The sequence below is a fragment of the Panthera pardus genome, unplaced genomic scaffold (assembly GCF_024362965.1).
Source record: "Panthera pardus isolate Hobbes unplaced genomic scaffold, ASM2436296v1 HiC_scaffold_2, whole genome shotgun sequence".
Lineage (NCBI taxonomy): Eukaryota > Metazoa > Chordata > Mammalia > Carnivora > Felidae > Panthera > Panthera pardus.
In genome coordinates, this window is record NW_026526765.1 from 13,377,564 (window position 1) to 13,394,901 (window position 17,338).

Genomic DNA, 17,338 nt, shown 5'->3' on the forward strand with positions numbered 1-17,338 from the left:
ATTGGAAAGAGAATAGGCTTTGCGGTCAAACTGGCTTTCCCCTTACTAGCTATGTGACTGGATAATTTATCTAACCTTGTCCTTCTGAAAAATGCTCTTCGTACTACTTAAGTGTAGAGTCATGAGGATTACACATGATTCTAACTATAACTGAGTGTTTTCTATGTATTAGGCCAAAGTTTGGCAAACCATTCCTATAAAGGGCAAGATAGTAAATATTTTAGGCTTTGTAGGCCTAAAACTATTATCTGCCACAACTGTACAACTTTTCTCTTTAGCATAAAAATAGCCATAGACAGTACATAAGTGAACATTGCTGTGTTCTAACAAAACTGTATGGACACTAAATTTTGAATTTTGCATATTTTACACATCATGAATTATTCTTCGGATTTCAAATTTTTTTTAAAAAAGCATTCTTAGTTGCTATTCCATAGAAAAACAGTGGCAGGTCAGATTTGGCCTATAGACCATAGTTTGCCAAACCCCGTCTTAGACAATTATATACTATGAGGCGCAGGTGCTAATTTCATAGATGAAAGAAACAGGTGCAAATGTTATGTGACTTAGTTGGAGTCTCCCAGGGTAAGATCCATTAAAAATGACTAGTGTAGAACCTCACACATGGTCCAGAGTCAACTGAAAAAATAGACATTTTTGCAACACTTTTCATCTTTTTATTCCATAGCATTTATTGGATTGCGAGGCCAATATAGTGCCAGTCCCACTGAAATAACTTTAGAGTTTTCTTATAAGCAGATACTTACTGATTGACTTTGTTTTAATGTTTGAAAAGATGGCGTAGTTGAAACACAGGCAGGAAAAAACTTCACTGTCTTGGTTTTATATAGCCTTTTTCTACCCTGAAAATGCTTCAGACGTTTTTCCATTTTTTTCTAAAAACATCCCTGTATGACAGAATAATTCGCTTCCTAATTTTATTAATGACCTCTCATCCCACCTTAAATGCTGCAATGGAAATGGAGGAATAATACACAGAAATATAGTTCTGAGACTTTCTAGCTTCATCATGACACAAATGACCTATGAAAACAGTTAGTAAGTGTTTTCAGAATAATTTCCTATCTTGTAACGAATATAGCTGGAGTGATGTAAAGAACTACATCAACCAAAATTATAAACAGAAAGGAAAACGTTTAAGTCACTTTTTTTTCTTGACTGTAGATTTGCTTCTTGCCTAAAATCGCTAGTACACTGGCATTTGCCATTTTTTAAAAGGAAAAAAGTTGCACTTACTTCAAATATATGAGTGATATGCCTAAATATGTTGAGGATGTTTGCTAATTGCAAAGCCTTATAAATGTTTCTTTTCCTAACATTCTGCCACACTAGAAGTGGGACAGTTTTTAAAAATCACATTTGAAGATTTTTAGGGTAAGAAAAAGCAATGATGATCCAAAATGAGAATATAAACACTGTTTTAGGCCTGGATTGACCTTCCAAAGCAAGCTTGAACTTCTGAGCCCTGCTTTATTGTTTTCGGTCAAAATGCATGATCGGTGTATGTTATTCCCATTGTCCGGTTTTGCTCATCATTTTCTATAGGAAGAGAGCAAAGCATTTTTCTACAATTCCTTTACAATAATAATAAAAAAAATCCACGTTTCACCTTTTAATGAATGCAGACATCCTCATGATAAGGGATAAATAGTTCCCAGGGTACTGGATCAGTCACCAGGGTTTATTGTTACTATATCTTGAAATCAGAAATATATCCCCCAACACACACACACACACACCCCTTCAGCATACCTGTTTGTCTGAATTAAGAGTACCATTATCAAAGAGTATCAATTGTGTGAATCTGTAATCACTTATGTTCTTGAATAAATAATATTGAAGTACACGTACGGTTATAATGCTACTCTCCATAGACAGCTAGTATGTCTTCTCGAAAGTGTTACACATTTTTCTACCCTACCAACCTTGCCATCCCCAAATCCCTTTTAATTTATAGTTTATAATATATGATCCTATCTTTATGGCTTATACCACCAACTCTTGAGTTTATCTTCTTGCAAGCTTGTCCAGTGACTTTTAACACGTTTTATTTACTTGGATCAATCTTCTTGTGTTCCCCTCAGTGAAGAAATTGAAATGACCTGTACACTTTTTGACTTAATGGCCAAAGATGCTTTTTAAATGCAGAAACATGCACATTAAAACTTTAAAAAAGAAGAATCCTGGTGACAACTATTTTATAAATATGTGACTGTATTTTTCTTTGTGTCCAGAAACTTGTATTGAATAGAATTCAGGTATATTCCTCCCTAACCCACACAGTTCATTGATCTAACACCGGGTTTTCATTTGTACCAAAATGGGCAAGATAATGAAGGCACAGGCTCACTTTGTATCAGTAAAGGACATCGAACACAGTCATGAGGCACTGATGACATATAAGCATAGTCAATCACAAAAAGCAAGTGTTCAAAGTCCTCAGTAACTTTTCTCCCTTTAACATTTGGCAAAACTCAGTCTAGCTATTTTAATACCTCAGAAAGAAAAAATAAATAAGAGATGCTACATTAAAACATAAGATTACCTATAGTCTTTAGAAATATAAGGAAAGGGTAAAACGAAGGGAAGAGACCACAGATTTCCTATATTCTTGGATTATCCTTCCTTTCTGAGGGTCTCAGATGTCTGCATGCGTCTGTAGAAATGCCGGCTGTACCTGAAGACTGAAGGGATTGTTGGTAGTTGGCGGACATGGTCCCTCAACATATTAAAAGTTTGTATCACAAAAACAAAATTAGCTTGATTTCTGCTAAGTGTTTCGTTAAAAACCTAAGTCAAATTTGGTTATTTAAAGGTGATCTAAAAAAGTTTAAAATAAAAGAAGAATATATTCTAGCTTCCCAATGAGAAACAGGTTACATATTTAGACTTCAATAGCAAATAAATACACCTTAAAGCCAAGCAAATTTCTCTCCTTTAGGAGACTCTAAGACAGACTACGAAAACAGTTCTTGTTTCTCTACCGCTGATGACAACGCCACTCATAGAACGTATCAGGAACTAATTTCACAATTTTAAGAGACTTTTTCTATGACATAATATGAAAGATGAGGGTTTAACTTAGGTCGGAGCAGGCAGAACATATCTGCACTTCATAACATCTCTAGTACAAATATATGACAGTTGAACAACAAAACACAGCCCAACCTCTGTTTACATCAAAACCACTGTCTATGTGATATATAATTACTTGCTTTCGATGGGTTAATACCACCCATTTGCAAGACCAGAGCTGGTAGTCCACGGAGCATGCCATTTATAGGTAAGCCTAAGTCTATAACTGCAGAAATAACATGGAAATGTATCAGCCTATCCAAAGTAGTTAAATATATTTTTAAAATTTTTTCCTAAGAAATTAATTTTGCTAATATTTCCCAAGTCCTCCACCCGAAGATACCTTGATAATTTTTGGTTTTCACATCAGAATCTACCAAAATTTTTTAACTGTTTCCAAGTATCGGTAGCAAAGGAGCTGATACCGCATGTATTCACCAACGAATTGTTAATATTTCAGTGAGTTACAATAAAGTTTTTGCATGCCTGAAAAATTAATTGTAAAGGAAAAATAAGGAATACTTGTAGGAGGATCTCAATAAGTTGGTGTTTTGCTTTAAAAACAACCTCTAATATTCATCTCTGATAACACAGCATGTATATATATGTATACAAAGTTCATTTCCATGCTTATTACATAAAAATAACTATAGGAAATATCAGTCTATCAGTATCAGCTGATATAGATCCAATTAATTCACTGCAGACGGGAAAATAAGAAAAACAATCTGAAGTAATCAGTAAAGCCCACAGTTCAAAAAAACTTTTTTTCCTTTTCTTTTTTCTTTTTTCTTTTTTTTTTTTTTTGCATTGTTTATAATTTTTTGGTAGTTTTATCTGTGCTGTGTTGAACAAGTTGATTCCCAGACTAATGGCCTCCTCCGAGTAGATTTGAAAGGAAGCCCGAAGCCTTCTTACTTTGCTGTGCTTCTGCTTCTTGGTCTTGTGCAAGTCCCAATTCACTCTCAATTTGATCAAGCTCTGACTGGTCAAGCAGTTCAAAGTCATCACCTTCTTCAGTGTCTGTGTCGTCTCCCAGGCTGGGGGCAGCCTGCGAGAGTGCTTGCTTCGCGGCGCCCTCTAACTGCTCTTTGATGGCAGCCGTCACTGCGGCTGTGATGGCGTCCCCGGCCAAGTTGCGCATCAAGTGAAAGGTTTGGTCACTGCTCAGCGGGAGGGTGAGGCCAGCGGCGGACTGCCTCTCTTTGCTTGCTCTGGGACCGCTGTCCAGCTGCTCCTTTTTTCTCCTGAGCTCAGTGGGCAAGCCAAGGCTGAATTCATCTTCGTCGTTTGTTCCCATGCCATTTTCTACAGATGGAAAATCGGAAAGGTCTCGAGAGAAAACTTCTTCGCTAGGCCGGTCGAGATCTGTGGAATGTGTAACAGAAGTTCATGCTTAAGCACCGTGATGAATCTGAAATGAAAGAACTGTCTAAAAGATAATCTGCTGTCCATCCCACACTCTAGGCAAACCTGACCATCTCTCTACGAGTGCACAAATTCCACATGTCCCCCCTACGTCCTTAGTTTCCCTCTTAGGTACAAAACAGTGTATGTAACGACTTGATGTTAGTTTTTATTTAAATTCCAATGAATTAACATACAGTGTATTAGTTTCAGGTGTACAATATAGCGATTCAACACTTACATATAACACCCAGTGCTCATCACAAGTGCCCTCCTTAATCCCCATCACCTATTTAACCCATGCCCCTACCCACCTTCCTCTGGTAACCGTAAGTTTGTTCTCTATTTTTTCATTTGAGAGAAAGAAAGAGAGAGGGAGAGGGAGAGAGAGGGAGAGGGAGAGAAGAGAGAGAGAGAGGGAGAGAAGAGAGAGAGAGAGGGAGAGAAGAGAGAGAGAGAGGGAGGGAAGAGAGAGAGAGAGAGAGAGAGAGAGAGAGAGAGAGAGAGAGAGAGAGATAACCCAAGCAGGCTCCTTGCTCAACCTGGAGTTGGATGCAGGGCTTGATCCCATGACCCTAGCTAGGATCATGACCCTGGCCAAAATCAAGAGTTGGACGCTCAACCAACTGAACCACCCAGGCGCCCCTGTTCTGTATTTTCAGAGTCTGTTTTTTGGCCCCCTCTTCTTTCCCCCCTTTGCTCATTTGTTTCTTAAATTCCACATATGTGTGAAATCATATGGTATTTGTCTTTCTCTGACTTATTTTGCTTAGCGTAATACTCTCCAGCTCCATGCACGTTGTTGCAAATGGCAAGATTTCATTCTTTCTAATGGCTGGGTAATATTCCATTGTATACATGTACTGAAGTTTTAAATGTTCATCATAAACAAAAATTTCATCCTGCCCCAGGAGGGTATTAGCTTTAAGCTAATGTGGATATGTATGCTGTATGATCACAAAGTAAAAACAATATATTTCAACTGGAGGTTTTCATGGATTCTGGTACAGCAGATGGTGAGTATTATCCTGGCCCAGCATTTTCATCCGTGAAGAACTATCTCAGCATCTGTAACCGATGTTTGTGTAAAGCAATGAATCAAAAGTATCGCTCCTTCTATTCCATGTTCAACCTAAGAGCTTACGGAAACATTTCGCTTTCCATAAATATAGCTGAAAGTGACCATATCCTGTCTACCAAACTCGTGTCCTGAATATATATCGGATCACTTAAGATTTCGGACATTTGAAAGCAATGTCAGGTTAGTAGGCAGACAGCGATTTTATTGTTTTTCACTTTCCATAGAAAATCTTTCAGTCTAACAGTTAACTCTTTACAATAGTAACTTGAAGTCTTCAATTTAATTAAAGCCTTCTTTGTGGGTGGCATGACTGCTGCCCCTTTTGTTGTGTAAGTCTGAGACAGAATGCTTAAGAACAACGGGTTCGTTATCCTCATCTTGATATGTAGGGCTTATACAGCGTGAGTGTTCCTTTTCTTTTCTTTTTTTTTTTTTTTTTTCAGTAGACCCTAAACCCAAAGTGGGCCTTAAACTCATGACCACGAGTCACATGCTCTACCAACTAAGCCAGCCAGGCACCCCGTGAGTGTTCTGATACACTTGAAAGTTGAAGAAATTGAGGTCCACAGAATCATGTCATCTGTTCAAGGTCACACAGTTAGTTAATGACCAAGGCAAGACTAGGCTTGGGTGTCCCAATCTCCAAGCCTGTCTTTTCTCAAACACTGTATGGCCTCCCTCTTCCTCTAGAAAAAGAAAGTACGTTCTTGCCTGTAAAAACACATATAGAACAATTCACAATCTTCCAGTGTAATCTCATATATTCAATATATGGTTAAAATGACCCGAAATAATCCAAGGAGACTAGCAAAAATTAACTTACTGTACAAGACTGTCTCTCTGTTTTAAACTTATTTATCCTAAAAAAAAAAAAAAAAAAAAAAAAAAAAAAGAACTAACTTTGAAGAAAACCGTGAGAAACCATGGAGTCAGCTTTGGATTTGGGGAACTTGTCCTCCATACTTTAATCCTCTTTGATGGGGACCAGCCCTGAATACACAGGATGAAAGTGTCTCTTCCCCTCCTTCCACTGTCGCCATACACAATGCCACCAGACACTTCACAAGTTCATTGTTTTCACTGTCAATTGTTTATTTGTTTTGAAAATAAAGGCAGATTTGGATACTGACTGGCTTGGATTTTTTTCTCCATACTTTTAAAAAAGGAATAGCTTTTGGGGTACGATTCACAGACCATAAAGTGTACACATTTCAAGCGTACAATTCAGTGGTTTTTAATATATTCACAAAGTGGTGCAACCATCCCCACTATCTAATGCCAGAACATTTACATCGTTACGAAAAACCCACACTAATTACCAGTCACCTTTCCTCCTTCCCCCAGCCCCGGCAGCCACTAATCTACTTTCTGTCCACATGGATTTGTCCATCCTGGACATTTCCTATAAATGGACTTACACAATACGTGGACTTGTGCGTCTGGCTTCTTTCACTTAGCATAATGTTTTCAAAGCCCATCCATCTTGTGGCATGTGTCACTACTTTGTTTTTATAGCCAAGTGACACTCCATTGGGTAGATATGCCAGATTTTGTTTATCCACTCAGCAGTTGACAGAGGTAAATATTTTTGCATGTGCTAATAATAACAATAAGGGCACGCAGAAATGTGAGCATACCATCAGAAGTGTCTGTCTGTGGAGTGTATCCTTCTGAAAGGTTGAAGGTCCCATTGTCAGTCCAGGAGACCTCAGATACATCCGTGTCAGACACAGACAACTCTTTAGCAGCAACCGTGAGGCTAATCTGTGTTAAGATAAATAGCAGTGGCTCATTTTAAACTTCGGACAGAAATCTTTTTCAAAACTCCATATGAACACCAAAAAATGTCAGAACAATAAAAACCAGATGAGTAATTTTCCTTTTGAAACTGTTCAGTCATCTTAGAGGAATGAGAGGAGTCTATTAGGAAAATCATTCAGCTTGAGGGCATGTAAGTAAACTTAACAGTCAAACCACCCAGGAACAAACTGAAAACTAAACAAAAAAATACCTTAGGACAAAGAGCTGAAAGGTCTAATTCGCTGTCATCTTTGTGACTTTTTTCTTTATCTGCTTCTGTTGAGAGAAAATTTAGAGGCTTTCAGTTTCCTAGACAGTACATTTCATTCATTATACAGTGATATCCTGACCCCGCATTCCTCACGGTCTCCAATGCTCCCATATAATCAAATGTTTGCACACGACGTATTTGCAAAAGTTTGATTTCCAAGGGAAATGGTCCACAGAGTGGTTCTCGTAGTGTGGTCCCTGAACCAGCAGCATCGGCATCGCTGATCTGATGGAACTTTTTAGGAATGCATATTCTCAGGCCCCGCCCTACACCAACTGAATCTGAAACTCTGGGGTGGGGCCCAGAAATCCAAGCTTTAATAATCCCTCCAGGTGATTCTGATGCTTGCTAGAGTTTGAGAATCTATAAAGTCATAGGCCAAGTTCAGTAGTGAATAATGATTACATTCATCTTTCCTCTATTTTCTTTTCCTCCCCTTGTTCTCTCAATCCCCTTACACTGCTCCCACGCTCTCAGCCCTAGTGTTGTTTTTTTTTATTTGCAATAGTCCACACCAAAATAAAATAACTTACACGAAAGAAATCATAAATAGCAAATACAGAATTATTGAATCCTTTTCTCCTTCCCCTGACAATTTGGATCAAAAAGTCAATTTCTTGTATGTTCGAGAAAAAAATAAAAGCCTAAATAGGCAAAAGCTGTATTACTGTGGGGGATTAGCTTCTGTAATAATATGCAATAAAAGGCTAAAAGCGCCTTGAAATGTATTAAAATTGATTTCATAATAAATAGCCAGCTGATGTCTGATTCCATGCACGGTATCTAAAATTCAAATTTTACCTACCAGATCTCTTACGTTTCTTCTGATTAATATATTCTCCAATTCCAAAATCTAGTTTCAGCAGAACTGACTTGATTTTGCTGTATATTTTTTGTCCAATATCATTACACTTAAACAGTGGACACAAAAATGCACACAATACTGAAACATAAGAGGGAAGAGAACGTAGGTAAGATGGCCTTCCTTTCAAAAGGCTACATCTTAGTATTTCACAAAAATATTTCAGTTTCTTTACTGACAAATGCAAGTGTTTTACTTCGAGAAATGCCTCTGTGAAGTAAGCTCATCATTTGTATTCTTCCTCCCACAATGAAAACATTTTCTCCTGTGCGCGTGTGTGCATACCCACACTATGCTTAAGGTCATTGTTTTCAAAGACTTGCTATCATATCAACTTCCTCCTTTCAACTCTTTCAGCCTCAACGATTACACAAAGCTTACATGCTTTCTTGACAACAGTCCTGGATTAAAATCTCCATTCTACTTATTTGTTAAATAAGCCATTTCACTATAGGAAAGTTATTATCTATTAGCCTCTCATCAGTAATATTGGGATAGTAACATCTGTTAGGGCTTTGTGAAGAATAAATGAGGCCAAAGCAAACCATCTGAATAATGCCTTGCCCATATCAGACTCTCCTTCCCCGGCTCTTTGTTCCTTTACTTCCTAAACAAGGCAGATCAAGGGCTGATATATACATGGGTTGCACGTGGGAGAATGGATGTAAGCTTGGATCAGCTGCCATGGGTGTCATGCACCAGGAATACAAAAAGAAACGAAGATGGACACCCTGAATGTATTGTATTCCCTGGTGTTTATTTCTTTGTTGTTGTTAGAAAATGTGCCCGTTTACCTTTTAAATAGGAGTTGCAAACTCCAGTATCACTAGAAGCCAAGGAAGTATATGTACATTTTAAAAGCCGGTGTAAGAAAAATAGGGAAATATGAGGGTTAGTTAAATGGAGAGTGCCTGTCCCATCTCAAGGTGGCAGCACCAGATCATATTTTCCAAGCCAAGCTGGAAATCTATACTTTTTTACAGCATTTTGGAGTTGTATTTGACATACAATAAATTGTACATATTTAAAGTATACAGTCGGACACATTTTGCCATACGCATACAACTAAGAAACCATCACCACAAGGAAGATAGTGAACATATCCATCACCCCCTGAAGTTTCCTCATCTTCCTATTCATTAATCCTTCCCCTGCCTTTCCCTCCCTCCTCCTCCTTGGGCAACCCTTTGTGTGCTTTGCCGCTGAAGATTAGTTTGAGTTCTGCATAAATGGAATCATACAGTAAATGTTCTTTTTTACCTTTTTCCCACTCGATCTAATTATTTTGAGATTTAGCCAGACTGTGGCATACATCAACGTATTAGTGCTGAGTGGTCACTGAATGGCTATGCCACAGGTTGTTTACCCATGCCTCTACGGGTGGACGTAAGGACTGTGTTCTGTTTTTGGCTACTACAAATACAGGTGCTGAGCACATGTGCATACGAGTCTTTGCGTAAATGTACACTTTCATTTCTCCTGGGTAAATACCTGGCTGTGGAATAGCTGGATCATGTACAGTTTTTAAGAAATTGCCAGGCTGTTACCCAAACTGGCTGTGCCACTGTACCTACCCCCTACCAGTACAGGTCTCTAGGAAGAGGAAAAACCTTTTACAGCAGGAACTTAAAGAAGAATCCATGTGCTTTATAATTAAAAACTCATCCCTCCTCTTCCAAACTATGGAAGGTCCTGCTGACCATTAAATGATACCATATGCATTACATAAATCAGCCGAATGTTCTACTATACTTACACAGTAGATAGCTGAGTATAACCCCAGGAATGTAACTTCCCAAGACCGTAAAAAATGTGCACACACTGCAGACCAGGAGACAAAACTAGAAATGATAGAAACAACATGTGACAGTTATACAGAACTCCCAGACCTTTTAGAGGACAGGATACACACCCAATTAGTTATCTATATGCAATCTGTCCCGTTACGGCAAACGTTGTTCAAACCGTGTTCTTTTGTACTCGGGTCTGACAAATGACTGCTGTGTTCAACCAGCCTCAGTCCACTTTAACACTTAGTAACCATCATTTTGAGGTTCCAGAGGCTCGTTTCTGGCACCGAGAACATCTCCCATTAATCATCCCTGTGGCTCTATTCCTGCCAGATGCAAGAGAACTGAAGACTAGTATGTCCCCGGAAACTTTTTTTTACTCGGGATCAGTCACCGAAAATAATGCAGACTGGCAAATAAACTTGCAAGTTCAAACTACTTCTATAAGCTCATCAAAATTCATAAACACAGCAAAATATTACAGAAATTAGAGGCACTTACATAAATATAATTTGCACAGCTGATAAGCAGCTGGGATGAATCCACTGGCCATTACTATCCTCCTTCCTAACCATATCCATCCCTCAGATTGACCCAATTTCTAGGTTACTTGGAAACCAGCTGGGAATGAAATGAAATTCCCTAAGTGAAATGTGCTTCATTTCCTTCTCTCTGTCAGTTAGGACCAAAAAAATCTTGGTTGTTTTAACAAATTTAAACATCATGATAAAAATGCTCCTATAAAGCCCTTCACAGGTTTTCCTCATCCTACTCTTAAAAATAAACTATCTTTCTTCTTTTGATTCATCTTTAAGTTACGGCATTAAACTGGGAAGCAAAATTAAGGGAATTTCAAAAAGCCATATAAGGAAACGATACATAACTCCGATCAGTAACTGATTGACACTGAGGGGGTCTAAAATTCAGATTAACTTTGATTTTCCATTCTTTGGCATTGGGTTAATAAATTCACTAGTCAAAAGAGCAGAGGAGCTTACGCAACAAAATTAGGAGCTGTTTCTGAAGCAGCAAGGCCGTTGAAGAATACGGAATTCTCATAGCAAAATGGAAGAGGAAAGACCATAAAAGTTGAAAGAATAAGTCTATGAAAGCATGACCGTATCCAGAATTCAGTTTCAGAAAGAGATTTCATACTATCCACTAGATTTGTAACATCATCATGTTAAGCCAACTGACTTAAGAGCACATTAGGACAATCCAACACACAAATTTTACGTTCAGAATCTTCTAAAAATGTGTTTAATCATGTCAGTGATTTTGATGATTTGATGACCAATAATCATCAAAAATGCAACTCTCCCTCGCCACCACGAGTATCTATTCTAAGAATTACCTTCAGTGATTAAAAAAAAAATCCATGCATATACAACATTGCCATTTTAATATGCTCGAAATATGTCTAAACATAATTCTATTATTCAATACTACTGAAGTTAAGAGATTGCCCATACATGGTACAACCAGAGGGATTTTTAGGCTGTACCAACGTTCCTAGGCTCTTCCTTCCAACTACAGGCGGAGGTTCAAGGAACTCGAACACAGACATAGAAGCGAAAGGTTCTGTAGATGGTTCTGCCCTTAAACCCATGCTCTCACCATCATAGCTGAAGCCGCCTCGACACATCCAAGTACTCCAAAGGTGTGCACCACATAATCCCTTCCAAACCACTTTCGAACCTTCTCCCCAGGGGTTTGCATCGTAACTGGAAAAACACTCGTTCCATTTACATCATCCCTATGAGTGTCTTTGCCAGAGGTTTTCTTTCTTAAATAAGTCTTAAATAAACCAAAAATCTCTACTTTTTAGACTAAAAGGGAGACTCAGTTATCTCCAAAAGCATCCTCAAAGGGCTATCTGTTCACTTCATCTCCTTCTGACTTCAGCACTGGCCTACATAATATAAACTGACATTTTTTATTGAATTATAACTGACATGCAATATTATATGAGTTTCAGGTGTACAACACAGTGGTGAGTTTCATCACTGGAAGCTGGTACTTCTTAATCCCGTTCACCTATTTTGCCCATCGCCCTGCCCTCTTCTCTCTGGCAACCACCAATTTGTTCTCTGTAATTGTATGTCTTTTTTTTTTTTTAATGTGTCTGCTTTTAAACTGAAATTCCTCATAAGATATTTTTTTCTCCTCGGTCTGGCCCATAAGACCTATCATCATTCATTTTTGTTAATGAGTTAGATAAATATGCATAAAATAGAAAACTAACACAATTTCAATATATAAAGTTGAGGATTTTCTAGGGCTAACACACTAACACTTCTGAACCTTGCTAATGTCAGCTTCATGGCACGTGTTCCTAGCATATTATATCCAGGATTGGAGAACCCTTACAAGCTGGTACATTAGGTTAATTCATTCGTTTCCAATTTATGGCACATTTTAAAGCACACACAGTAATTCTCCTGTACTGAAAGACTTGCCTTGCCAGGGCTCTGCTGTTTAAAAAGAGACATTTCTTGAAGAAATAAGCTGAAATTCATCCATGATTCTGCAATACAGTGGCTGAGCCTCGGTCTTTCATCCGGTTTGGAATTGATAACTTCCCAGCTAAAGAGAGAAAAAGAAAACAACGAGTTTTAGCCGAACTGCTGATGATCCATTCAGCATTGCTTGTTTCAGCAAATATTTCTGGAGCACCTACTATTGGCCACACTCTCTGGAAACGACCTGTGAATTCAGAGGTGAGCCAGCCAGATACCTGCCGGATGAAGCTGATGCCCTGAGAGAAGAGATACAGGCTGAACAACTAGCTACATGATTATCCCATTGCAATGAAGGGATCGCTGAGGGAGAGGTATAGGGTGGGGGCTTTGGGACATCTCTGAAGTCACTTCTGTGCTAACAACATCTGGATTAGTAGTAGTTTATGCCGAGGGCTCGGAAGAGTTCCAAACAGCACAGTACGACATACGAAGAGACCTGGAGCCAGAAGGAGACAGTGACACCATCCCACAGAGCCCCGTGTGTGGCTCCGCAGAGTCGGCCAGAAGAATAACGCTGCCCGAAGCTGGGAAGGTGAGATAGGACCTCATCATACTGGGCCTTGAGGGACTTGTTAGGAACGTTTTGAACCTTAAGGATAGGGAAGCCACAGTGCTTTTAGAGAAACATTGGGATCCATCTTCTGACCATCATCATTGTCATCAACAATGCCTTTTCAATATATATTCTAGTTGGTCAACTCAACAGAGTCTCAAAGTACCTTGTCTTTTTCTACTGTAACTTCTCCCAATCGTCATGGTAGAATGTGTTGGCTATGACGCCTGTGTCAGGCATGTGCTGTGTGTCCCTGCCCTCGTTTTCCGGCAGGGACCTCAATAAGCTAACACCAGTAACAATCTCCCCAGGAGGAAGGCATGCAGACACAGGGCATTCCCTCAAATACAATGACATCGAGTTCAAATCCCACTCTTGCAATACTAACTCATCACGAAAATATACCAGTTCAAACAATCTATCGAGGGCCCCCAAATTCATTCATTTAATGGATAATCATTAGTACCTACCCTGTGGAATCTGCTGCCATAGAGCTAAGGATATGGCAATAAATGAATGTTTCTTGTTAGTGAACTATCATCCGAGCTATGACAGCAAGGGAGTCAGGGTGAGAGGATCTCTGGATTCAAATCCAGTAGTCCTAAGACAAATCAAAACTACCCTGGCCCTTAGATGTTCAACTCCCCAGAGACTGTGTACGTGTAGGTTCTATTTCTTTTTAATATACCTTGAACACTAAGACAATTTGTAGATTAGATAATTAAATTTCCTTTTTTAATACAAATTTTAAGTTATAGTTAAAGAAATGCATTAAAAAAGAAAAAAAAATTCCTTTTCCTTCCTCTTTATTCCATCAGAGTCAACTAATGCTCTTCCAGAGAGTCACTGAGCTATCATCAGTTCTCCAGGCAGACACTATTCCACGAGGTAGACACTTGCCAAATGATTTCCTGCCTATCATTAGAAACGAACTTTCGGGGACGTTTAGCTGTTAGGGAGAGAGTGGTTTATGTATTCGTTAACTCTACCCTCCTCTTGAATCACCGTTGAGCAAGTCTGTTTTCATTGGTGACCAAATCTAGCACTGGGCTCGCCTACCTCATGAATGATTCCAGACGTATTAAAGGAAACACTAGGCGCACGGAAGCCACTATCTGTAACAGAATTTTGCCAATACGCCTGTTTAATGGGAAAAGATTTTATACAGGAGTGCAAAAACCTCCAAGTGGCAAAGGAAATAAGATTATTAAACTGTGGCCTCCTTTCTGAGAACAATCTGTTGCAAATCGGCTAGGCTAGGCTAGGCCACGCTCTGTTTTGCTGGGACCATACAGTTGACAGAAATAAAGACTTTCATTTCTGTTCCCCGCGCATATTTAGTATTTAAAGATTTGGTTGAGCGGTTTGGCAAATATAATTCTAACAAAAATGAATGAAAAACTTATAACGAAACGGTTTATCATTGTCTTAATGATTCAAATGGAATGAATGAACATTTCATATTTTGAATCAAACTTAAAATATATTTTTGTATTTATATAGGATAATGAACAGATAAAGTGAGTTGTGCTCAAGCAATGAAAGGTGAAGTAGCACTGGAAATGAATGAACTCTGTTTATATATGAACCTCAGCATCATAATGTTGAGAAGACAATCGCAGAATAACATACGATATTATTTCATTTATATAAAGCTCAAAATCATTCTAGCTAAAACATTATTTAGGCAAGGAAATGATTAAAAAAAAAAAGATTCAGGAAAGTGGTTACCTAAGGCATGGGATGTGTGGGGTCGGTAGGCAATGTAACCAGCAGGACACATGGGAGCTTCTTGGGTATTGGTCATGTTCTATTTCTTAACTTAGATGAAGGTTACATGCAAACTTGACTTACTACTGTCCTTTAAGCTACACACACACATGCACACACACACGGATGTATACATACATGGCCTTTACTTGAAAATTTGTTGATACTTAAATGTATAATCATGCTTTTTATTTAATGAATAACATTCTAATATGAGTATATCTCACTTCGCATTCCATAGTCAAAATAAAAATGTTGCTTAAGTTTTTGCCTGAGTTTATTTGTGAAGCAAACATAATATTTCTGCTAGCGAAAGCCATAAAAAATAGTTTTTGAGTAAGTTGTACTTTATAGATGCTGAAACCCTGTTCTAATACTGCCTTTAGGATTCATATCTCAGAAGTGACATGACATTTCTGTACAGTTTTCGCTATTCTAGTAAGTAAATATCCTAAAATTGGAAAGGAGCCTAGTCTAATACTAAATTAACCAAAATTACCTAAATTATCTCTATAGAAATAATGTTATGGTGAAGTCTTCATACAGTTTAAGGTGCTTAATACATATCACAATGACTTAACTGAAAACTTTGTCTTACATTTAAGGATCTTACCTATTTTCCTAGTGGGATTCAGGTGGATATGAATAAAACTCAGTATCCGTTCATCCACTACCTTATTCATTTCTTTGATTAAAAGTTATCAAGTTCCCCCTTGGTCTTACATTATACTCAGTGTGTTTGCTATTCTAAACCAACACAAACTGAGTACCCGTAGCCCTGTCCCTCTCTGTGTCTACTTGGTGAGAAGGAGAAAAAAAAAAAAAAAAGAATATTCAATTTGCAAATATTTTCCATAGCCATACAAGGACACTTTTATTAAACTACCTCCCCTTTGGAAAAAAGGCTTATGTGACAATATTTTAGGGCAATAAATTCCATGGTTATTTATATTTGTATTAACATAATAACCTTAAATAATTGCAATTGATATTTGTGAATTACTGTTACAATCACAAACAGAAATGAGAAATCTATTGTGTAAAACATGAAAATATCATCTAACCAAATAGGTTGTGAAAAGAATAATAAATGAGGAAAAAAATGTATAGGTCATGCTGACTAAAATTTGGTGGAAAGATGTATGATTTTAAAAATATCCAAACCAAAAGCTAAGAAGAGATACCACTCCACTCTTCTTTAAATGAAACATGCGCCCAGAAGAGTTACTCTCTTGGAATTTCATAATAGTTTTAAAATGTCTAGCGAGTACTCCTGAGTACCACTGGAGCATACATTTCTACTGTCTTCCATTATATATGGTCTACCATTAATGGATGTCATGTCACCAAATTTCAATTTAGGTAACACAGCTACATAATGTATCACTGAATATCTAACATAGTAATAAAATTTAGAGTGAAACAGGGCACTTAATGTCAGCTTTTCAAAGTCTTATTTTGCAGATGAGGAAAGTGAAACCCAAGTCTTCTCAGCTAGTTCGGGGCAGAGTCATGACCTGTGGCCAAGACTCCTGATTTCCAGTAGTTCTTGTTCCTTTAAAACATGTGCCCTCTTCAAAGACTGGGTAAATCCAGTGACCTCCCTTGAAGACACGACATGTAATTTAGAACAAGGAGGAACATTCTATGTTCCCCCTCACTCTTTTCCAGAGTAGAGAGGAATGAGGAGTGACTGACCAATATCAACACGGCATCGTGAGGACCCACCCTTTCTAGGAAAAAAAGAACACTTCCTGTGCAGAATCCAAATACTTAGCAGAGACTAAGATTCATGCTTAGCGGTTGGCTGATGTTTGAACACAGACGATGTACACGTACACACAGAGTTGCTACATAATGAAACTCTAGGTTTTCCTGGAGAGCCTCATCTGGAAAACACATGGCCAGAGAAAGGATCTCCTGTGAATATTGGATGATGCTGGGGAAACAGATCTTTTACATGGTGTGTGGCTGTCTTCCCACCATCCTTGGCGCTGATCAGCACGCAATGTAAGGCCCAACTAACATAAACAGAGGTTTACAAACAATTTGAGGCTTTACTGAATTCTTAACCCAAGACTGTAAGTCTTCTAAGATTGAAGCTCATCCGAGGGAGAAAATTAATTACTAATGGCTTCAGTATAAGATTCCAGGGTTTATCTCTTTCCCCTTTAGTTTGAGAGAGA

The 17,338-nt window shown here is 38.2% G+C and overlaps 1 protein-coding gene across 1 annotated transcript in view; it reads right to left on the reverse strand.

The window, feature by feature from the left end:
- Positions 1–317: 317 nt before the first annotated feature.
- The window catches only part of RETREG1 (reticulophagy regulator 1), a 131,439-nt gene continuing 114,418 nt past the window's right edge, over positions 318–17,338 (reverse strand). The window contains exons 4-9 of the mRNA XM_019450762.2: positions 12,767–12,893; positions 10,274–10,358; positions 8,461–8,598; positions 7,596–7,660; positions 7,222–7,348; positions 318–4,464 (exon numbers count right to left, since the gene is read on the reverse strand). Coding sequence (XP_019306307.2) covers positions 3,965–4,464; positions 7,222–7,348; positions 7,596–7,660; positions 8,461–8,598; positions 10,274–10,358; positions 12,767–12,893 — 1,042 coding nt within the window. The 3' untranslated portion in view covers positions 318–3,964. The remainder of the gene's footprint in view (positions 4,465–7,221; positions 7,349–7,595; positions 7,661–8,460; positions 8,599–10,273; positions 10,359–12,766; positions 12,894–17,338) is intronic.